This window comes from Schistocerca gregaria, chromosome 9, assembly GCF_023897955.1.
Source record: "Schistocerca gregaria isolate iqSchGreg1 chromosome 9, iqSchGreg1.2, whole genome shotgun sequence".
NCBI classification, from domain to species: Eukaryota; Metazoa; Arthropoda; class Insecta; order Orthoptera; family Acrididae; genus Schistocerca; species Schistocerca gregaria.
In genome coordinates this window covers 247898629-247923502 of record NC_064928.1, presented here as the reverse complement: position 1 = coordinate 247923502, position 24874 = coordinate 247898629, and the positions used below count along the sequence as shown (strand labels likewise).

Below are 24874 nucleotides of genomic sequence, written 5' to 3'. Positions count from 1 at the left end.
TTATTTCTTCTCCCATTTTATTTTGTTTCGTTTACTGATTCAGGGTGCATATGACCCGGGAGATCCGGGAAAAACCTGGGAATTTTTTTGTCTGGGAGAAAACCAGGAAAAACCTAGGAATTTTTTAGAATTCTGGGAATTTTTCATTGTTATAGTTACCAGCAAAATTTTTGTGAGTTTGACTGTTAAGAATCAATATTCTAACAAAGGATATTACTGTATCCCACTTCTGCAGAATAATACTGCAACAACAAAACATACACGAGGGGGTGGGGGGGGAGGGGAGGGGGAAGAAAATAAAACTTAAGTCGCAAAGGAAATGCCCCGTATACAACAACAAAACACAGTTCTCATACAAGCGACTGCAAACCAAAGTGTGTCAAAGACTTTAGAAAGAATATGCAGTGCTTCCTAACAACAAATTGCCTCCAATGAGTGGGACGTGTCAGCTGTTTACATTACATTCATTTGAGCAGTTCCGGGCGGGCTCTTGGGCATGCACAGTTGAGTCGCAGATGAGTAGTACCTTCTCCTGCTTCTGGCTACAGATGTATGGCTGGGCGCCACTATCTAAATTGCTCCAGTTCGGAAATATCGTAGATACGGTGCTGATGCACAGAGTAGTCTGAGTAGTGGGGAGGTGGGTAGTCTCCACGTGACCTGTGTTTACGTTTAGTGATTTTGCTATTTCATCTTCGTTTATTGCTCTCACTTTAATGAATTTCTGTGGCTGAGAGCTACCAAATGAATTAAAATATGTTCACATAATTACAGAAGGCTAAATTATGCTGTTAGTTTCAGGTTTTATTTCCACCTTTCTAACTGTCAAGCATCAGTCACCTTGCGGAACAATGAAGTTATTTTTTTTAGTTTGCTAAAGAGATTTGGCTTTTATTAATCTGTTGTACTGAGGCAGTCAGTTTATTTAAAACGAAGTGTTTAATTTCACACTGTTGGCTAGTTTCAACTGTTCGCTGCATTTCAAGTGCACGTTTTCCATCTTCTAGTAGCTCATATGGTATTATGCCGTAATAAAGAACCAAACACGAGATAATACAGTGTTGGTACTCCAGAAAATTTACATCCGAATGTGGACATACGATTGTGCACTTTAAGCCGAATTATGCATTTTAGTATGGTTCACAAAATTCCGTTGCTCTTGAAGTATCCTTTGATGTCTTGTTTCTTTTATGACATATTGCAAGATCTTTTAATGTTTTACACGTACGAACATGCGAGCTTCCTGCGTCATCGTAGCTGCGCAGGCGCAGAGACGCCTGTTATCTAGCGCTCTCTGGCAACTGCTGAAACGAACCAATTTCTAACAGGTCACTGGAAAATATTCCGAATGGTGGTTTGAAAAGTGTTACTTTCAAAGTAAATTTCTTTTTACGGTAGATGGACTATGTGCTAGAATGTATGATGAATTTCTTAAATCACAGAGCGTCTGACTCTCATTTAAAAATCAACTCTTTGAGGACGATCATCTAGAAGAATTTTGAGCCCAGATCAGACATTTACGTCATTATTAAAAATTATACTGGCACATTTGTGTGATGTATCTTAAAGTGTAACACACGCTAAAAGGTCGTCATTGTATGTGGAAGCTTAGCTTCTCTTGCAGCTTATTAATTTTTGAGATCAATATTATTTTGTGAAAGCTTTGTTTTTCTTGTAGCAACACTATGTATATTAATTTAAACCAGTAACTTTTTTTTTTTTTTTGTGTGTTCGACCTACTGAAGATTGATCTTTGCTATTGGTTGACTACGTCGCGTGTCCTATGCTGGTGAGATCACATGACATGAGCTATGACTGGCTTACAGAAGCGCGTTGTAATCTTGATTTCATTGCTTCAGAAAGTAACGTGCAGTGTTTAGTGGAATTCGAATTTATACTTTCGTAACACGAAAAAATGCAGTGTACGTGTTGGTGCACATCAAAGATCTTTCCAAAACTTATCTTTTCCTCCCCTGTGTTTCGTTTTCTAAAGTGCCAGCAAATTCTATGCCTGTGTAGAAAACCATAAACATTCTAAGGATTCATAAGTTTTACAATGCCGAGGAAAAGTATACTGTCACTTAACACGGAAAAAGTATATTTTCACCCGGGAGAAAGTGTATTTTCAACCAGGATTTTTTTTATTTTTTTTTTATTTTTTATTTTTTTAAATGCATACACCCTGTGATTGCTCGGTCTACATATTGGATATCATCATGGACAGGCTACAACCCTGTCTCACTCCCTTCTCAACCACTTGTTCCATTTCATGTGCGGCATCTCTTCTAAATGGCCTTCTGGTTACTGTACAAGTTGTAAATAACATTTTGCTCCTTGTATTTTTGTTCTGCTTCCTGCAGAATTTCAAAGAGAATATTCCAGTCAACATTGCCAAAAGCTTTATCTAAGTCTACAAATTGTGGTGGCCCAGTGTAATGTTAAGCTCGCTCTATACAGCTTAAGCGTTTTCATGGACTTACTTGTTGATGAATGCTGGTTCTGCTTTCTTGCAGCGCTGATGTCTTCTGCTAGCACCGAATGCTTCTCCGAAGATTTCACTGCTAAGAAGGGGAAATTTTCTCTCTCTCTCTCTCTCTCTCTCTCTCTCTCTCTCTCTCTCTATTTATTTAAAAAAGACACTACTCGTGGAATATCATTCAGTGCACCACAAAATATTTATTTACACTTTGTACAAAAAAAAAAAAAAAACTAAACTTTATGACGTAAGCCCACACATAACCGGGCACCCAGAATCAGTTAATTACACCTTTTTGAACACAATTAATACATAAGCTTTTATCTTGGCTGACTATCCACATCCAGTCCCCGTACTCTCAACAGCAGTTGAACGTATAATCAACAGTCACTATTTCGAGTCTCTCCATTTGTTTTTTAACAATACAATGCTACATTACTCTTTGCAGCCGGCCACGGAGCTTCCGGGCCGTATTTGGTTATTCTTGGCAGGTCGCGCTGACGAATTATCTCCCTTCCAGTTTCGCTTGCACAAACAATAAATGGGTGCAGTATCCCATGCTCGTCCTTACGCCCTGCTTGAAAATAATGCGTGTTCGAAATAGCTGTAACACAAGTGTCTCCAGACTATCGTAAAATTCTGGGGGCACTACAAAATGCTATAAACGTAGGTTTTCCTTTCCTTACCTTACTCTATCTGTTAGGGTAAGTCAGAGAGTCAGTATTGCCTCGTGTGTTCGAGCATTTATCTAGAATTTAAACTGATCATCCCGAAAGTCAGCTTCTATCTGTTTTTTTCATTCTTCTATTAGGAATTCGTGTTAGTATTTTGCCACCATGACTTACTAAACTGATAGTGTGGCAACATTCATGCCTGTGAGCACTTGCTTTCCTTGGAATTGCAATTGTTACATTCTTCTTGAAGTCTGAGGGTATTTTTTCTGTCTCATACATCTGGTCCACCGGATGGAAGAGTTTTGCCATGGTTGGCTGTGCCAAGGTTGTCAGTAGTTCTTACAGCATGTCATCCACTCCTGAAGCCTTCTTTCAGCTTTGTTTTTCTTTCTTTCTTTCTTTCTTTCTTTTTCAAATTGTTGTTGCAGTATGATATCTCCCATCTCATCTTCATCCATGTTCTCTTCCCTTTCTATAATATTGCCTTCAAGTTTATTGCTGTTGTATAGATCCAGTACATAGTCTCCGCGTCTTCAGGCTTTCCCTTCTTTGCTTTCTCTTTTCTCCAAAGGCCTCTTTAATTATCCTGTAGGCACTGTCTGTCTTTCCTCTAATGAAATATCCTTCTAAATCCTTACATTTGCCCAATAACAACCATAGCTGCATGGCAATTGTGCACTTCCTGTCAGTTACGTTGTACAAACATTTGTATTCCCTTTCACCTGTTTTTAAAACATGTTTTCTGCTTTCATCTGTTAAATTCAATATCTTGTGTGTCGTCAAAGGATTTCTATCAGGCCTTGCCTTTTTACCTCTTTTAGCCTCTGTTGCCTTCATTATTTCATGTCTCAAAGCTACCAATTCATCTTCTACTGTATTTCTTTCCCCTGTTGTAATCAATCGTTGCCTAATGCTCCCTCTGAAGCTCCCGGCAACCTCTGGTTCTTTCAACCTATCCAGGTGCGATCTCCTTATATTCCTACCTTTTTATAATTTCTTTCGTTTTAATCTAAAATTCATAACCAATAAACCAGAGTCTACATTTGCACCTGGAAGTGTCTTGCAATTTAAAATCTGGATCTGAAATCTCTGTCTTACCATTATATAATCATTCCGAACCATTCCAATGTCTCCTGATCTCTTCCATGTATACAACTTCCTTTCATGATTCTTAAACCAAGTGTTAGCTATGATTACATTATGCTCTGTACAATATTGTACCTGACAGCTTCCTCTTTCATTCATTTCCCTCATCCCATATTCAGCTACAGTTTTTCCTTCTCTTTTTGTGCCCGTTTCAGGACTGTTGTTTGCTGAAAACTTTTTTCCAATACCTTGAACTGTTCAAAAAATGGAAACTGTGTTACATCTTACATGACTCCCTCTGTATACACAGCTGATCGCAGTCTGTGTAAAGTAAACACCTGGTTTGAAAGCAGCTGAGTATAGTAGGAAGACAAATAGAGGCTCTCTCTCTCTCTCTCTCTCTCTCTCTCTCTCTCTCTCTCTCTCTCTCTCTCTTGTTTTCACGTGTGTAAAGTAATCTACAAGAAATTTCCATGATTGCCAGTTTCAGTTGGTTGCTGTATAACTTGACTCTTTTCACATCCCCTGGAGGCTCTCCTTGATGATACGATTTGCGGGACACAATGTGAGGGTGAGTGAGACTCTCACGTATGTTCAGCAAACTCAGCTGTTGGGAGGGGCAGACCGTTTCAAAATTCCGAGAGCCCACATTTCAGTAGAAGTTGAGAAATATGTTACTTTTGCAGACTAAGAGTTCATTGTTTAATGCCCATGTTGATAATGATAGATTAATTTGTTTGTATACAAAAGGGAACCAAGAACTTCTCTTTCTGCACACCATCTGCAAGTAGAACAGGAGGAAACGGAGGTGGGAAAGTGATTCTGGCACACTGTGTACCCTCTGCCACACACTGCACAAACATTGAATTGGTCATCCAGTGTGTCATTTGCAAATAAAAACACAAACCTGTTTTCAAAAAAAATTTACAGATATGTGAGAAAGTATGTTGCTACAAGATGCCCGTTTGCTGATGGTCTGTTCTGTCTGCAGGGCTGTGAGGAGCTGCACGACAACTTCACGGACGAGGCACCGTCTTGGTCGGCCTTCCGCTCCAAGGACTACGGCTACATGCGGATGAAGGTTTTCAATGCCAGCCACCTCTATATGGAACAAATATCAATAGACCTGGTGCGTATAAGGTTACTTTGCTCTTATTTCTAGACAAGCTGAGAAGTTGTTACTGTTGTGTTCCATGTCTTCATTTTAGTATGTGTTGTGTGTTCTCATGACACAAGATCCTAACTAGTTAATAATTTCCATTAGCTTTAATCTTCCTTCATTGTTTTGTCTCTCCCCTTTGTCCATGAGTTATTAAGAGATAATGCTTAAGCTCATAATTATAGAATTTGTCAGTAATGTTCACTTTTCAGAGCATTGAATATTTACCTAATTGTTTGCAAATGCTTAAGGGTCAAAGTAATATTATTTCATCAAGACAATTGTAGCCGGGACTACTGACAAGAATATAAAGGCTTCTCTTCATTAACCCCAAGCAGGTCACAGTAGTGGGGGCCAAAGAGATACCTGTGGTACATTGTTATAGAATCTTTTCTGCCATTCCTGGATTTGTGGCAAGTTTTGTTGAGGCATCTCTAATAACCATCTTAAGGAAAATTCAAGATAGACTATAGCGGCGTGTATTATCAGGATGTGTACACCTCAGGAAATCTGGGAAAAACCCGGAAATTTTTTCATCCAGGAAAAACTGAGGAATTTTTCATAGTTTTAGTTTTCACTCAAATTTTTCTAGTTTTTACTGGTAAGAACTAGTACTCTAACAAAGAATATTGCTGCATCCCGCTACTGCAGAATAAAACGTGTGTGTGTGTGTGTGTGTGTGTGTGTGTGTGTGTGTGTGTGTGTGAGAGAGAGAGAGAGAGAGAGAGAGAGAGAGAGAGAGAGAGAGAGAGAGAGAGAGAGAGACAGACAGACAGACAGAAATAAATAAAATAAAACTTCAGTTGCAAAGGAAATGTGCCATTTATAACAACAGAAAATCGCGTACACCCAAGCATCTGCCAACAGCAAAATGTGTCAAAGGCCTTAGGATGAAGACTGTGCAATACATCCTAACAACAAACTGCTCTTTATGAGCGTGACATCACAACTGCTTACATTAGGTTCATTCAAGCTGGTGCCAGCAGGCTGATGTGCATCTGCAGTTGAGTTGCGTGTGAACAGTACCTCCTACTTCCCACCGCCTCTGGCTACTTGATGCCAACTGCTAACCAGAAAAATTTTTTTTGTGTGCCCGAGCTGCCAGAGCCATGCATGCGCAGAGCAGTCCGAGATGTAGTGGGGAGGGGATAGTCTCCACACGATCCGTGTTTACATTTAGTGATTTTGTTGTTTTCTCTTCGTGTACAGCTCCCATATCAAATGGAAACAAAACAATTTCTGTGGCCGGGAGCTATCTGGTGAACTAAAATACATTCACATAATTATGGAAGCCTAAAATATATTATTAGCTTGTGTTCTGATTTTATTTTGTTTCCAACATTTTTTTGAAGCATTAACCCCTTCACAGAACAATGAAGTTTGCTACAGAAATTTAGCTTTTATTAATCTTTTCCGATGAGGCAGTCAATTTATGTGAAACAAAAGTGTTTCGTCCCACAATATTGGCTAGTTCAAACTCTTCACTGAATTTAAAGAGCACGTTTTCAAATTCCGCCACATATAGCATTATGCCATAGCAAAGAACCAGACAGGAGATAGTACAGTACTGGTACTCCAAGAAAATTTACATCCTGAAAACCACACTGAAAAGCTTAGTATCAGTTTGGGTCCTACTTCATTGTAAATCTGGACATACAAATTATGCATTTTAATACAGGTTACAAAATTACGATGCTCTTGGAATATCCTCTCATGTCCTGTTTCTTTTATGACCTAAGATCTCTTAATGCTTTATATATATGGGCTTCCTACATCACTGTAGTTGTGCACACACAGTAACACTGGTTTTATGGTACTCTCTGGCAAATGCTGAACTGACCCTATTTCTAACAGGTCTCAGGGGAAAATATTTCGAATGGCACTTTGAAAAGCATGACTTTCAAAGTAAATTTCCTTTAACACAAGATGAATTACATTACTTGGGAGAATGTGCGATGAATTTCTTAAATCGCAAAGCATTTGACTCTTGTTTAAAACTCAACACTTTGAGGACCAGCCACTTAGAAGAATTAGGAGACCAGACAGTTATGCCATTGTTTTACATTTTACTGGCACATTTGTGCGATTCATCTTAAAGTGTAATGCACAGAAAGAGAGACCAGTGTCATACGTGAAAGTTTAGTTTCTCTTGTAGTTTATCTTCGAGACCAATATTAAATGTGAAATCTTTGCCTTAGTGTTGGGAAGTTCTATGCTGGTGTATAAAACATTAACCATTTAAAGGATTGATAAGTTTTACCATTCCAAGAGAAAATATACTGTCGTTTAACATGGAAAAAGTGTGTTTTCACTTGACAAAGAAGTGTTTTTTAACCAGGAAATCCGAGATTTTTTTTCCTTGTCTCCATATACAACCTATATATGTTTACTATAAGAAAAAAAGTTTACAAATTATTTCAAAAACTTTTTAATCTGTTGTTTCAAAGTCTTTACATTACAACAATGTACTAACAGATGTTCTAAGTTTTGTAACAAAAGCAAAAGGTATTGAATATGAAATGGTGTATTTCCCCAGTTTTGGCTACATTAATTCTAGCCATGGCAAGTTATTTCCTCATTTTTGGCCACTGTATATTATTACAAAACTGGGGCTTTAAATTCCAGGATCAATCTGCTAGAAAGTAATTTTTTCTTTGTACAAGCAGATAAAAAACAAACATGCATAAAGGAGATACAGTAATTTAGTGGGACAGAAGATTATTAATAAGAAGTATTGTAATGATTGGCTGAGAAAAATCTATGATTTATTCCTCTTTAGGAACCAGAAAAAGAGGTTTCATCCATATTAAAAACTCTGTTATGGTCAATTGGCATATCCTTATCATCCAGTCTTAGAAATACTTCCTGGAACCAATTTCTTATTTTTCTTCCCTGTAAATAGAATCGGGCTCCACATTCAGCATCTTTTTGTGACAAAATTTTGTGTCAAGAGACAGATGTGACATCACTTTTTTTCCAGGTTGATTATGTGCAGTACAGCCTTAGAACTTCACAGACCCGCATTTCAATATGTTTTTCTGTAGATGCATGTAGATTTTCCTTAGTAACTAGAAACCCCATGTTGGAGCGGTCCAGAACCAAGTCCAACAACATCTGTTAATGGCTGTAGAAGTTTAGTGGTATGTGTTTTTGGTTCTATGATATTTAACTTCTAAGAAATGAAACTATAACATTTATCCTGACCTCTCAACAGATTGTTTCTTCTGATGTTTTATTTAAAAGTGTATAATATGAGAAACTGATTATGCATTGATTAAAGAAAAACTCTAAGACACTCAATTTCTTCAGCACAGACCTTTTCACAAAATTATGACTCCAAACAAGAACAGAGAGAAATGCTTCTATACTTGATTGAGTAGTATATGAAAAGGATAGTTTGTACCATGTAGAAGAGATGCTGAGTCACAGAAAAGCACAACAAAAAGACTGTCGGAAAGTTGGCCGAAAGCTAACAAGCCTTTTGTCAAAAGTAGAAAAGAAACACACACACACACACACACACACACACACACGCAAACGCAACTAACACACACATGACCATAGTCCGTGGCAGCTAGAGAAAGACTGCGAGCAGCAGGACATTAGGGGAGAGGCAGTCAGCTGGGGGGGGGGAGGGGGGCGAGGGGGGGGGGGGGGAAGGAGGAGACTGCGGCAGGAATGCACAGTAGATGTCGGGGACGGTTAATTGTTGCTCAGAGCATGCAGGGAAAAGATGGGGAAAGGGGCAGCTAGGTGCAGTCAAGGGGTTAGGTGGAGGGTGAAGGAGAGGGGGAGGGAGGGTGAGCAGAAAAGGAGAGGAGTGGAGGGTTAGCGGAAAAGGAGAGAAGTAAAAAGACTTGTTGTTGGGTGGGATGAGGGCTGTGTGGGGCTGAAATGGGAACAGAAAAGTGGCTGAATGGGTAAGAACGACGACTAATGAAAGTTGAGGCCAGGAGAGTTACAGGAACGCAGGATATATCACAGGGAGAGTTCCCACCTGCACAATTCAGAAAAGCTGGTGTTGGTGGGAAGGATCCAGATGGTACAGATTGTGAGGCAGTCACTGAAGTGAAGGACGTCATGTTGAGCGGCGTGCTCAGCAGTAAGGTGGTCCAGTTGTTTCTGGGCCACTGTTTGTTGATGGCCTTTCATCCGAACAGACAACCTGTGGTTGTCATGCCCACATAGAACGCAGCACAGTGATTGCAGGTTAACTTGTAGATCACATGACTGGTTTCACAGGCAGCCCCACCTGTGATGCGTGTGACTGGACTGGAGTACGTGGTGGTGGAAGGATGTGTCAGACAGGCCTTGCATCTAGGTCTGTTACAGGGATATGAGCCATGAGGCAAGGTGCTGTTGACAGGCATTGTGTAGGGATGAATGAGGATATTGTGTAGGTTTGGTGGGCTATGGAATACCACTGTGGGAAGTATAGTGGGTAGGACATTCCTCACTGCATGGCACAATGAGAGATAGTCAAAACCCTGGCAGAGAATGTAATTCAGTTGCTCTGGCCCTGGGTGATACTAAGTCACGAAGGAAATGCTTCCCTGTGGGAAGGGGTGGTGGGTGACTGGAAAGATAAGGCATGAGAGATCTGTTTTTGTATAAGGTTGGAAGGGTAATTATGATTTGCAAAGGCCTCAGTGAGACCTTCGGTATATTTCAAGAGGGACTGCTCTTTTCAATACAGATATGACGGCCACGGGTGGCTATGCTGTATCGAAGAGACTTCTTGGTATGGAATGGGTGACAGCTGTCGAAGTGGAGTTATTGCTGGTGGTTGGTAGGTTTGATATGGACAGAGGTAATGATGTAGCCATCTTTGAGGTGTAGGTCGATATCAAAGAAAGTGGCTTGATGGGTTAAGTAGGTGCAGGTGAAGCAAATGGGGAGAAGGTGCTGAGGTTCTTGAGGAATGTGGATAGGGTGTTCTCACCTTCAGTCCAGATCATGATGATGTCATCAATAAATCTGAAACAGGTGAGGGGTTTGATATTCTGGGTGTTTACGAAGGATTCTTCTAGATAGCACATGAATAGGTTGGTGTAGGACAGTGCCATGTGGGTATCCATAGCCATATCCTGGATTTGTTTGTAGGTAATACCTTCAAAGGAGAAGTGATTGTGGGTGAGGGTATAATTGGTCATGGTGGTTATGAAAGAGATAGTTGGTTTAGAATCCATTTGGCATTGGGAAAGGTAGTGTTCAATAGCGGTAAGGCCATGGATGTTAGGGATGATGATGATGATGATGATGATGATGATGATGCTTATGATGATGATGATGATGATGATTTGGTTTGTGGAGAGCTCAACTGCACGATCATCAGTGCCCATACAAAGTCCCAATTTTTTATGTGGTCCAATTTTAACTCAGTCCAATCTTGTCTCTGTCACAAATGATGATGACAACAACAGAAACACCCAGTCCCCAAGAAGAGAAAATCTCCAACATGGCTGGGAATCGAACTTGGGACCCCGTGATCAAGAGTCAGCAACACCAGCCACTAGACTACAAGCTGCGGACAGCATTAGGGATGTTAGTGTCAAGGAAGGAGGTATCAATAGTGACAAGCAAGACACTGTGTGGTAAAGGGACAGGAACTATGGAGAGTCAGTGGCAGAACTGGTTGGTACCTTTCATGTAGGTTTTATGTAGGAGGGCAAGCTGTGTGTAACGGGCTGAAGGTGCTGGTCTATGAGAGCAGAGATCCTCTCAGTGGGGTACAGTAACTGGTTGCAACAGGGCATCCTGGTTGGTTGGTTGGGTTCATGGACTTGAGGAAGCATGTTGGATTTAGGAGTGCAGCGAATGGCAGGGGTGAGGGGAGAGGTGGACTCCAGGGAGAGATTCTGGGATGGGTCTAAGGATTTGAGGAGTGACTGGAGATACTGCTGGATTTCTGGAATGGGGTCGCGGTGGCAGGGTTTGTAGTCGGATGAATCTGACAACTGGCAGACTCCTTCCGCCATTGTAATCCTTGCGGTTCAAAAGAACAGTGGTGGAACCTTTTTCAGCAGGTATGGTTATAAGGTCAGGATCAGTTTTTAGGTGGTGGATTGCAGATCTTTCTGCAGATGTAAGGTTAGTTTGCATGTTGAGGGATTTGTGGAATGATGGTGAGCGAGGTTCGTGGCTAAGAAATTCTGGAAAGTTAACAGAGGGTGATTTGGTGACAGTGGAGATGGAACAAGGTTGGATGAAGTGAACTGAGTCAGGCAGGGTTCAACATTGGTCTTCAGTTGAGTCTGATTGGTAGTGTTGGTGGGGAAAAAAGTGTTCCAACTGCAGGGACTGGGAGAAGGAGAGAAGGTCTTTAACAAGTCCTGCTTGATTAAATTTGGGTGTGGGGCAAAAGGTGAGTCTTCTGGAAAGGACTGATACTTCTGCAGGGCTAAGGATTTTGGAGGAAAGGTTCATGACTGTTTTGGGTCTGTCTGAGTTCTGGATTCTGTGTGGTGGTGGGAGGGAATTTTGGAGGGTGGTGTAAGTGTAGTAGCTCCGAGAGATAGTGTTTATCAGGGACATGGGGGAGGTTTGGTGATTGTTGTAGAGGTGGCATACAGTGGTAGTCCAAGGCAGGAGTAGGAAGTGAGCAGGTTGGAGAGTTTTTTAAGGTGGCGTTGTCTTGTTGCTGTAGTTCCTGGAGGGCAACACTTTCAGTGTGTGTTATACGATACAGGAATTTGGGATTGCATAGTAAGAAAATTTTACGGATGGAGAGAATGTATAGTAAGGAGATTTGGGCCTGATTGATTTGATATTGCAGGACTATACCAACTTATCAATGGGCTGTCTAGAGGAAGTCTTCCTAAACACACAGAATCCCAAACTGCTCACTTGGTTCAGCTTTATTGATAACACCTTCGCAATCTGGATCAAGGGTGAGGATACCCTAAGCACATTTCTCCAGGAAATCAAGACTTTCTCTAGTTGCTTCACCTGCTCCTACTCAACCCATCAAGCCACCTTCCTCAATATTGACCTCCACCTCAATGTTGGCTATAACAGCACCTCTGTCCAATCAAACCTACCAACCACCAGCAACACCTCAACTCCGACAGCTGCCACTTGTTCCATACAGCCTAGCCACCTGTGGTCCCACCTTTAGTGGCGAGTGGTCCCTCTCATACAAAGGGTTTCACTGAGGCCCTTACAGATCTTAATTATCCTCCCACCTTTGGAAAAGTAAGGCACAGGAGGAGTGCTTTTATACAGTCACCCACCACCCACCACCTACCAAAGTCCCCCGTCTGGCCTCAGAGGAGCATTCCTCTCATGACTAAGTATCACTCGGGATGGGAGCAACTAAATTACATTCTCTGCCAGGGTTTTGGCTACCTCTCGTCATGCCGTGAAGTGAAAAATGGCCTGCCCACTATCCTTCTCACTCCTCCCACAGTGGTGTTCCACCGCCCACTGAACCTTCACAGTGTCCTCGTCCATCCCTACACAACCCCTGCTCCCAGCCCCTTGCCTCGTAGCTCATATCTGTGTAATAGAACTAGATGCAAAATGTGTGCCATACATCCTCCTACCACCAACTACTCCAATCCTGTCACAAACTTCACCTACCCCTTCAAAGGCAGGGCTACCTGTGAAACCAGTCATGTGATTTGCAAGCTAAGCTGCAACCACTGTACTACATTCTACACGGTCATGAGAACCAACGAGTTCTTCATCCGCATGAATCGCAATTAACAAACTGTGGCCAAGCAACAACTGGACCACCTTACTGCTGAACACGCCGCCCAACATGACGTCCTTCATTTCAGTGACTGCCTCACAGCCTGTGCCATCTGGATCCTTCCCACCAACACCACCTCTTCTGAACTGTGCAGGTGGGAACTCTCCCTGAAACATATCCTATGCTCCCATAACCCTCCTGGCCTGAATTTTTGTTAGTCAGCGTCCTTACCCATTCCAGCATTACACAGCCCTCATTCCACCAATGCACCCAGTCTTTTTACTTCTCTCCTCTTCTGCTACCCCTCCCCATCTCCCCAGCCCTCCATTTAACCTCCCAACTACGTCTAGCTGCCCCACTCTCCACCTTGTCCCTGCACACTCTCAACAGCACTTTACCCTCCGCAACCCCTACACTGCTCTCCTTCTCCCTCCCTGCCCCAGCGTAGTCTCAGCTGGTTGCATCTCCCATAATGCCCTGCTGGTTGCAGTCTGGCTCTTGCTGCCAGGGTATGTGGTCATTTGTGTGTGTTAGTTGCATTTGTATATGTGTGTGTGTGTGGGGTGGGGGGGTGGGGGGTCTGCTTTTGACAAAGGCCTTGTTGGCTGAAAGATAACTTTCGAACAGTTTTGATGGGCCTTCCTGTGACTCAGCAGCTCCACTGTATGCTGAGTAGCAGCTATCCTTTTAAAATATTGTTACATTCCATCCTGGACTTTCCACTATTTGTTTGAGTAGTATGTTTCGTGTTGTTTATAATAAGCTATTTTAAGACTTTCTGGTATTCAAAACAATCTTAAAAATTGACTAATTACATCAGAGTGGGCATAAATGTGGTAGTGATCAAAACTGGAAAATTGACCCTACCAAAGTCTTTGTCAGAAATGTTTTTTTATACAGTTTGTATTTCTTACTGATCGCTGATTTGTTATAGTTTGCCTGTAATCAGCTTTTTCTCAGTTGCAAACATCGTCCAATATCTCGGGTGTTGGCACATGATAAGGAAAATCCTGAAATCCTTCCAGAAATCTCACTGTGACACTCTGATTTAAGCTGATGCAACACAAACAAGTCTTCCTTCCCCTTCTTCCACCTGTCACTGAGTGAAAATACTGGGCAGCTTATATGTCTATAAATTTTGCAATATTGCTGCTGTGCGATTTGACAGAGGGAGGACCCAAGAACTTCATGTGTATTGCCTTAGGAAGTTGCTGTAACACTGTTGAGGGTGGAAATTTCTAGAATATGAGAGTATTTCTGCACACATGAACGAAGTAGAGAGGTGCTTCTAACCACAGAGTTCCCATGGCAAGATTTCACCATGAGATTAATCATCTGCTAATTACAGTTAGGTGTGGCATTCACCCATACACTGCAAAATTTGACAAAGGACTTGGGCAATGTTTGTATGGCATATCAATTTGTAATCCTCATAATTCAAATTATTTTCCCAGAGCTGTATAAGATAGATTTTCTGAGCTCATTTCTTAGATGTACTGGGTGAGTTTCTCTTCCTGGCACTCTGTTAATTATGTGATTTTGTGTAGCATTAAGGGTGACCACATTGTTGCCTGCTGCTTCCTGTCCTAGTCTGGCTCTAGGTTGTATACTCAAATTTGGATGTTTTACCAAGGAAGTTGATGAAAATTAACAGATGCATAATTTGTTTTGCTTTACTCTGCCAAAACTTCATTAGCAACTCTAAACCCTTCAGACAGAGGGTTAACAAGCTATGATCTGAAAACTATCATTGTAAAATACTGTAAGCTGTGAACTAAGACTCTAGTTTAAATCAAACAATGGAAAATCTTGGATGGAATCTAACAGTATAATGAGAAGGAAAGTTGTTACTCACCATATAGTAGAGATGCTGAGTCGCAGATAGGCACAACAAAAAGACTGTCACAATGAAAGCTTTTGGCCATTGGCCTTCACCAACAAAACACACACACACACACACACACACACACACACACACACACACACAGGTGCTACCATTGATAACGGCGAGTACTGTGAGAAGTTTCCAGACAAGACATATAGCACATACTGTCGAGATCTGCGCTGTTGTGCAGATACTTGAGTTGCAGTATAGATACAAAGTTAAAAGGGCTAAGAAATGAAATTAAATCCTGTCACAGCCTAACAAGCCATAACTCCTTCATACAAAACTACTCAGAAATATCTGAACAGCCTTCGTTACTTTGTTGTTGAAGTTCAGGTTCACTGCGTATATCAGTCTGTATTGGGACCCCCAACTTTTAGGTGGTGTCCTTTTTCTCCTGGGGCATCTACTTTGGGATTTAGTTGAGTGTATCAGTAGATAACATTTCACTAGGCATGTCTGCACCTCAGTAGGTACGGGAAAGGGAAGTCGGGCAAAGCTTATAGGTGACAATGTAGTGGGATCACTCGTGGAAAAATTCCTGCAGTAGTTGGTGTTAAAGCTCCACCTTTTTTAGATTGAAGTCAGCTGATAGGTATAACTGCTTAAAGGAAGTCCCTCTAACTAAGGACTCAGCTTCAGAGGGTGTCAGGTATCCAAGTAGCGAAGGAATTAACATATTTCATAAAAATATAAGAGGTATTAGAGATAAGTTAGTGAACTGCTTATAGATGTTGACCCTGACATTATTGATATATCGCTGCACCACTTAAATAATTTGACAATTGAGAGGCTTCCTTTTCCAGGATACAGATTAGCTGGCTGGTTTTCAAGGAGTTCCTTGCAGAGTGGGGGAGTGGTCATGTACATTCTGATTCAGTCCATAGACTTATCACGGCACTGCACTGAACAGATATTTAAATGTTGTGCAGGGGCAGTTGAATTTAGTGAAACTATTAACTTCTAATTGTTGTTGTTTATAGGTTCCCTAAGTCAGCTCAACCTAGATAGGGTTGTTAGTTCACTTACAGGAAGTACTAAAAATTAGTTATATGTGGTGACTTCAATATTAATTTTGTATATGATTGTCCAAGAAAAAGGATGTTGGTAGGTCTCCTAAACTCATATGATCTGATGTCGATCATGTATTTCCCAACTAGGGTGCAGTGGAACATTAGCTCAACCATTGACAATATTTTTATTCATTCTTCATTACTAGATGGGCATTCTGTTAATAAAAGGGTGAATTGTCTTTCAGACCATGATGCACAAATTGTGACACTAAAAGGCTTTTGTACTCAAACAAATGCCACATGTAATTACGAACTATGTAGGAAAGCTAATCGAATGGCAATACAGAGTTTTTTAAACCTCATTAAGGAACAAGAGTAGCAGGACGTTTATAGTGCCGATAACAAATATAATGCTTTCCTTAACACATTTCTCATGCTCTGTGAGATTTGCTTTCCACTAAAACATTCTAAATGTGATACTAGCTTAAGAGGCAGCGTGAGTGGCTGACTAGTGGGATAAGGATACCTTGTGGAAAAAAGGAGGAGTAATAACAAAATTTAGAAGTAGTCACAATCAAGCTATGGTAGCCCATTACAAATGGTATTGTAAGGTGGTTAAAAAGGTTATTAGGAAGGCAAAGAGTATGTGGTATGCAAATAGAATAGCTAATCCACAGGATAAAATTAAGACAATGTGGTCAGTTGTGAAGGAAGTGTCTGGTCAGCAGCACAAGGTCAACGATATAAAGTCAGTCCATAGTTACTGATAAGTCAGATATGTGTACAGCATTTAACAATCATTTTCTGAGCATTGCTGGTGAATTAAATAAAAACTTAGTTATATGATTCTCTGTAGAAATTATCTTGGAAAATGCCTTTCCGAGATGTGTCTGAAATACTCCTCACTGACAAGGCGGAGACTGAGTCAGTAATTAAATCACTGAAGACTAAGGACTCTCATGGACATGATGAAGTGCCTAGCAGAATATTAATGTACTGTGTTGCACATGTTAGCCCTGTACCTAGACATATTTGTAATTCCTCCTTTAAGTATGGTCAGTTTCCTGAATGATTAAAGTACTCAGTAGTAAAGCCGCTTTAGAAAAATGGAGAAAGGGATAATGTATACAAATTTCTATGCCATCAGTGTTTGCTAAAGTTATTGAAAATGCTTTCTATGTAAGGATAATTTATCATTTTATATCACATAATTTGCTATCAAGTGTACAGTTTGGCTTTCAAAGTGGTTTAACAACTGAAAATACTATATTCTATCATCTCTTGAGCTACTGGATGGATTAAACAAAAGGTTTCAAACACTAGGCATATTTTTTTGGTTTAAATAAGGCTTTTGATCACATAATATTGTTCCAGAAGTTGGACCATTACGGAATACGGGGAGTAGCTCACAATTGGTTTACCTCTTACTTCAGCAACAAGTCTGTTGAGAATGGCTGTGATATGGGGTTCCCCTGGGTATCAATGTTGGGGCCACTCCTGTTTGTAATTTGTATTAATGATATGCTCCCTAGTATTATGGGTAACTCTAAAAAATATTTCTGTTCGCTGTTAAGACTAGCGTCGCAGTAAAGGATGCTGTGTGCAACATTGGCTCTGTTACAAATAGTGCAGTTCATGACATACGCTCATGGCCTGTAGAAAATAAACTAATGCTAAATCACAGTAAGTTTCAGAAACTACAAACTAACACACAATTCAACAAATTCCAACGTTTTAATTTCACAAAATGGGCATATGATTACTGAAACTGACAGTTCAAACTTCTAGGTGTTCAGATAGATAGTCAATTGTCATGGGAAGCCCACATTCAGGATATAGTTCAGAAACTTAATGCTTCCACTTTTACTATTTGAATGGTACCTGAAGTAAGTGATGGTTCAACATGAAAATTAGTCTACTTTACTTATTTTCATTTGCTTACGTCATATGGTATTATATTTTGGGGTGACTCTTCCCATTCTAAAAGAATATTTTTGGCTCAGAAGCGGGCGGTTCGGGCAATAACTGGTGTAAGTTCATGAACCTCTTGTTGACCCCTGCTCACTAGTCTGGGTATTTTGACATTGGCCTCCCAATATATATATATATGACTTACCAAGCGGGAAAGCGCCGGTAGACAAGCACAATAAAATAACACACAAACACACACACAAAATTACAAGCTTTCGCAACCGGCGGTTGCTTCATCAGGAAAGAGGGAAGGAGAAGGAAAGATTGAAAGGATGTGGGTTTTAAGGGAGAGTGTAAGGAGCCATTCCAATCCCGGGAGCGGAAAGACTTACCTTAGGGGGAAATAAGGATAGGTGTATACTCGTGGCCCCCCCCCCCCCCCCCCCCACACACACACACACACACACATCCATCCATCCATCCATCCATACATATACAGACTCAAGCAGACATATTTAAAGGCAAAGAGTTTGGGCAGAGATGTCAGTCGAGGCGGAAGTGCAGAGGCAAAGATGATGTTGAATGACAGGTGAGGTATGAGTGGCAGCAACTTGAAATTAGCGGAGATTGAGGCCTGGTGGGTGACGAGAAGAGAGGATATATTGAAGGGCAAGTTCCCATCTCCGGAGTTCGGATAGGTTGGTGTTGGTGGGAAGTATCCAGATAACCCGGGCGGTGTAACACTGTGCCAAGATGTGTTGGCCGTGCACCAAGGCATGTTTAGCCACAGGGTGATCCTCATTACCAACAAACACTGTCTGCCTGTGTCCATTCATGTGAATGGACAGTTTGTTGCTGGTCATTCCCAAACAGAAAGCGTCACAGTGTAGGCAGGTCAGTTGGTAAATCACGTGGGTGCTTTCACACATGGCTCTGCCTTTGATCGTGTTCACCTTTCGGGTTACAGGACTGGAGTAGGTGGTGGTGGTGGGAGGGTGCATAGGACAGGTTTTACACTGGGGGCAGTTACAAGGGTAGGAGCCAGAGGGTAGGGAAGGTGGTTTGGGGATTTCATAGGGATGAACCAAGAGGTTACGAAGGTTAGGTGGACGGCGGAAAGACACTCTTGGTGGAGTGGGGAGGATTTCATGAAGGATGGATCTCATTTCGGGGTAGGATTTTAGGAAGTCGTATCCCTGCTGGAGAGCCACATTCAAAGTCTGATCCAGTCCCGGGAAGTATCCTGTCACAAGTGGGGCACTTTTAGGGTTCTTCTGTGAGAGGTTCTGGGTTTGAGGGGATGAGGAAGTGGCTCTGGTTATTTGCTTCTGTACCAGGTTGGGAGGGTAATTGCGGGATGCGAAAGCTGTTTTCAGGTTGTTGGTGTAATGGTTCAGGGATTCAGGACTGGAGTAGATTCGTTTGCCACGAAGGCCTAGGCTGTAAGGAAGTGACCGTTTGATATGGAATGGGTGGCAGCTGTCATAATGGAGGTACTGTTGCTTGTTGGTGGGTTTGATGTGGACGGATGTGTGAAGCTGGCCATTGGACAGATGGAGGTCAACGTCAAGGAAAGTGGCATGGGATTTGGAGTAGGACCAGGTGAATCTGATGGGTCCAAAGGAGTTGAGGTTGGAGAGGAAATTCAGGAGTTGTTCTTCACTGTGAGTCCAGATCATGAAGATGTCGTCAATAAATCTTTTCCCAACTTTGGGTTGGCAGGCTTTGGTAACCAAGAAGGCTTCCTCTAAGCGACCCATAAATAGGTTGGCATATGAGGGGGCCATCCTGGTACCCGTGGCTGTTCCCTTTATTTGTTGGTATGTCTGGCCTTCAAAAGTGAAGAAGTTGTGGGTCAGGATGAAGCTGGCTAAGGTGACGAGGAAAGAGGTTTTAGGTAGGGTGGCAGGTGATCGGCGTGAAAGGAAGTGCTCCATTGCAGTGAGGCCCTGGACGTGTGGGATATTAGTGTATAGGGAAGTGGCATCAATGGTTACAAGGATGGTTTCCGGGGGTAACAGACAGGGTAAGGATTCCAGGCGTTCGAGAAAGTGGTTGGTGTCTTTGATGAAGGATGGGAGACTGCATGTAATGGGTTGAAGGTGTTGATCTACGTAGGCAGATATACGTTCTGTGGGGGGCTTGGTAACCAGCTACAATGGGGCGGCCGGGATGTTTGGGTTTGTGAAGTTTAGGAAGTAGGTAGAAGGTAGGAGTGCGAGGTGTCGGTGGGGTCAGTAATTTGATGGAGTCAGATGAAAGGTTTTGTAGGGGGCCTAAGGTTCTGAGGATTCCTTGAAGCTCTGTCTGGACATCAGGAATGGGATTAGCTTGGCAAACTTTGTATGTAGAGTTGTCTGAAAGCTGACGCTGTCCCTCAGCCACATACTCCCGACGATCAAGTACCACGGTCGTGGAACCCTTGTCAGCCGGAAGAATGATGATGGATCGGTCAGCTTTCAGATCACGGATAGCCTGGGCTTCGGCTGTGGTGATGTTGGGAGTAGGATTAACGTTTTTCAAGAAAGATTGAGAGGCAAGGCTGGAAGTGAGAAATTCCTGGAAGGTTTGGAGAGGGTGATTTTGAGGAAGAGGAGGTGGGTCCCGCTGTGATGGAGGACGGAACTATTCCAGGCAGGGTTCAATTTGGATAGTGTCTTGGGGAGTTGGATCATTAGGAGTGGGATCAGGATTATTTTTCTTTGTGGCAAAGTGATATTTCCAGCAGAGACTACGAGTGTAGGACAGTAAATCTTTGACAAGGGCAGTTTGGTTGAACCTGGGAGTGGGGTTGAAGGTGAGGCCTTTGGATAGGACAGAGGTTTCGGATTGGGAGAGAGGTTTGGAGGAAAGGTTAACTACTGAATTGGGGTGTTGTGCTTCCAGATTGTGTTGACTAGAATTTTGAGGTGTTGGGGGGAGTGGAGCTGGAAGTGGGAGATTGAGTAGATGGGAGAGACTGGGTCTGTGTGCAATGAGAGGAGGTTGAGGTTTGTTGGAAAGGTTGTGGAGGATAAGTGAGTTGCCTTTCCGGAGGTGGGAAACCAGGAGATTGGATAGTTTTTTGAGGTGGAGGGTGGCATGCTGTTCTAATTTGCGGTTGGCCTGTAGGAGGATGCTATGAACAGCCGGTGTGGATGTGGGAGAGGAAAGATTGAGGACTTTGATTTGGGATAGGAGTTGGCTGGTGTGTTCATTGGCCGAGTCAATGTATAGGTGAAGGATTAGGCGGGCGAGGGCTATAGATTGTGCAATTTGGAACTGGTATAAGGACTGATGGAAAGAAGGATTGCAGCCAGAGATGGGAACTTCAAGTGTGAGGCCTTTGGGGGTAATGCCAAATGTCAGACAAGCATGAGTAAATATAATATGGGAGCGTAATCTGGCTAGGGTGAAGGCATGTTTGTGGAGGGAATGTAAATAAAATTTAATGGGGTTGTTGTAGGGATGTTGTGAGGTTGACATGGTATTAGGAGGTGGAAAGGGTAGTATGAGGTTAAAGTGAAAATAAATAGAAATATATATAGGGAGAGATAAAGGTGTGAAAAAAGTCGAAAAAGTGTTGGTTTGAGATGAGCTATGTTGATCCTGTGCTGAACTTAGGTTGGTGAACAACAACGGGTGCAAAGGTTAGGTAGTTGTGTTGTCTCCAAAACACATTAAAGGGTGGGGAAATTCAGAAAAATTTCGAACTAGATGTGTAATTAAAATAAAATAATTGTGTTTAATCAGTCAAATTTAGCAAATGTTGGGCTAAATCTTTCATCATGTCTGGCTAATATAGCATGCTACTCGCAGAGTGGCTTTTGAAACGTGTTTACTCCCATCCTTTTTCTCTTTCATGTAATATCGTTTCCTCTTATGTAGCCCTAGTTTTATTCTAGCATTCTAAAATGAGACGCATTCTCGTTTCCACCAAATTGGCACCCTCATGCCAAATACTGCCTTTAAGTGATCATTTCTAGAGAATTCCTTTCAGTTTACCTGCATCCCTACCCTGTCATCAGTATGTATCAATTATTACACAGACAACCGCAACTTAATTAGTGATCGGTGCACCTCGCTAGTGGTGGTGCGTCAGTTGCCTTCTAAGACGACTCCTTTGTCAGAGTCTGTGAAACCTGCTTGTGTGCTGCACCTGTTGCATCACATTCCTTGCTCTTCCTTCTGTTGTTCTCTTGCAGTTCTTGTGCACATTATATATAACCCACCTTTCACAGTAGTGTATACCCAATTTTGAAAATTTCAAACATTTGCAACTACTTTAACCCCCCCCCCCCCCCCACACACACACACACAAAAAAGCATATAAAAATACTATGGTTTTTCTTAACTCTTGCCTCCATGGTAAATTCACATCGATATAACTTTTTTGTTCCCTTTACCTTTCATAAAAGCCAAACTGCTCATAAAGTTTCTTTCCCATTCATCTGTTCACTATTCTTGTCCACCTCAAGTGTGTGAGCTGATTTTACAATAGTTCCCACACCTACCTGCCCTTGCTGTCTTTGGGATGCTTGTACAATTGAGTGTGTGCGTGTTTCCTTTTGTGATGAAGGCCTTGGCCAAAATTTAATGAGTAGGGCCTAAGTGTTTTTAGTTGTATCTGGTTGCAACTTAACATGCCATCTTTATGATAAGTTGCAACCCTTGCTTTGTCTTATATTGTTGATACTCCAGCCTGGAGTTTCCATTGTTTGTTTTTATTAGTAGAATTTCTATTATCTTAAACACCTCAATGTGACATTTGATGGTAATGTAAAAGTGCTGTTTTTGTTTAAATGTTTCATACTGCTTTGTGGATTGTAACACATCAACAAGGAGTCATACATAACTCTTTTGAAACTTTTTTTGCTGTTGCTTGATAGTACTGAAGGGAGCACAAGTAGCTAATTGCCAGTGAAGTAAAGCTTTCATTTCAAATTAAAACAACCTAGTGCAAGGAAAATGAGTTTGCAAATTAAATCTAATCTATAACAGTGGACTCAAGCTTATAAGAGACTTTAAGATACTTTTGTGTTTCTGCTAATGCATGAATCACATAATGTAATAATTCTCTTTGGTTTTTCCTCCTCATAATTAAGGTAGCCAAAGACAACCAATAAAATTACTCATTAATTCAGTATGAGTGTTTGAATTATGATCTCGTATCACACAATAAGCTTAAACTTTTTATCTTTACAGGAAGGAGCAGTTATTGACCATCTGTGGTTGGTCAGAGATGAGCATGGTCCGTTTGAATGCTCAGGATGAAATCCCTGGCTGTGAATAATACAGTCCACCCATTGAAATTTGTGCATATCCATTCCAGTAATATTTTGAAAGTTCACAGTGACAATATTTATCAACATTTTTGTTGCCATACATCTCAATAGCTTTATAGGGTATTTTGAAACTTGTTGCATTGTCTTGGTGGCTATTAAAGGTGAAAGCAATACCTGGTATATTTTTCTAGTATTTTTATCATGGTTGAATACTTTTAGCTTTCATTTGAAAATTCTCTGAAAATTAGTCTGACATTTGTTGCACTACTGTCATTCACATCTATGGTAGATGGTATATATTATTTTACAGAGGTGTCTGTAATATACAAGTAACCTAGTAAAATTATTCTGCTGAAAGTGTGAAATTTCTAATATCTGTTTTCTGTGTGTAATATGGATTCATGTTTTCTATATCGAGTGTATTGTATACATTCCAATTCTTAAGGCTTTTTTGTGATGGTACTTAAACTATGTACAATGATTGCAAATTTAAGGACTGTGGTGTAGGCAGTATATATGGAGGGTAGGTACTGTAGAATCCCCCAGAAAATGCTTTAAGGACCATAGTGTTTTCCCGTAACTCCTGCCGGAAAATAGAAACTGAAAGCTCATTGTTATCTGTGAACCAATAAGAACTGTGATCATTTTGCTGTGTTCTGTTCTGTTATTAAACAGGCAAGTTCTCAGTATTGTTGTATCTGTAGCCTTGTTAATAGTGATCCACTATTGTTGTTACTTTTTGTGGTCAGAGTATATTTTGTGTATATGTTGTCCAGTAAAGTATATTATTAAATAACACATGTATTTAATTTGTATGTTGTTTACAAAACTTGTGCTATCCTTTCAAACATTTTATTTATTAAATGTTATAATATCAGGTTATTCTGTTTTAGAAAAAGGGTTATTTTTCTATCAGATCTTGAAAGAAAGTCAAGATTCACTTTAATGAATTACGAAAATCAATTTGGATATGAGGGACTACAACTTAGAATAGGAGATTAAAGATATAATGTTGCTCTTACTGCTCCATAATATCTCTCTAATTCTTGTGGTCATTGTGTTTTGTGTTGTCCTAATTAGCTGTTTAAAGAATGAAATGCATTGCTTTCTCCTCATGCACATTACTGGTTCCGTTTGATTCATTGAAAGCTAGTCTACAAGGTCAGTTTTCTGATGCACTTTCTTATTATACTTCTTTCTGTCTCCAGTTTTGTGTTAGTTGTTTTGAAAGTGATTTCATCCCGACATGTTACTTCTCGTTGTGTAAATGTTTTAATTTTGTAGCTATTAGAGACCTTTCCTGTTGTATATATTCTCAATGACAGATTGTGCTTTAGTCAGTTTGTTTATTTTCTATAACATCACTTGTATGAAAGTTAAAAATATTATGGAATAGGAAATTGATGGAGAAACTGTTGAAATAATAGGGAAAGGAAGTAGCTATCCAGTATTACCTCCAGGAGATAAAATTCCAAATACAGCCCATATAAAACAGTTAAAGCAGAAAATACTAAACCTATCTCTCTGGACTGTAATGTGTTCTTTCTCTCGGGAAGTAGTCCCTCGCAATATGGGATCCTGAGTGAGCCACCACTTCTTTCAAACCTTCTCAAACCCAAATCTCATTCCTGAAGGCTGGGTGTAGTTTTTCTACACCTTGTAAATGGATCTGTCAGCGGTACTTGGAATTTTGCCTCTTGAAGGTAAGTATTT

General features: G+C 41.0%; 1 protein-coding gene across 1 annotated transcript in view; it reads left to right on the top strand.

Moving 5' to 3' along the window:
- The window catches only part of LOC126292221 (acid phosphatase type 7), a 111651-nt gene extending 87694 nt beyond the window's left edge, over positions 1–23957 (top strand). Inside the window, exons 8-9 of the mRNA XM_049986088.1 lie at positions 5228–5365; positions 23082–23957. Of these exons, the coding sequence (XP_049842045.1) occupies positions 5228–5365; positions 23082–23150 (207 nt within the window). The 3' untranslated portion in view covers positions 23151–23957. The remainder of the gene's footprint in view (positions 1–5227; positions 5366–23081) is intronic.
- Positions 23958–24874: the final 917 nt, after the last annotated feature.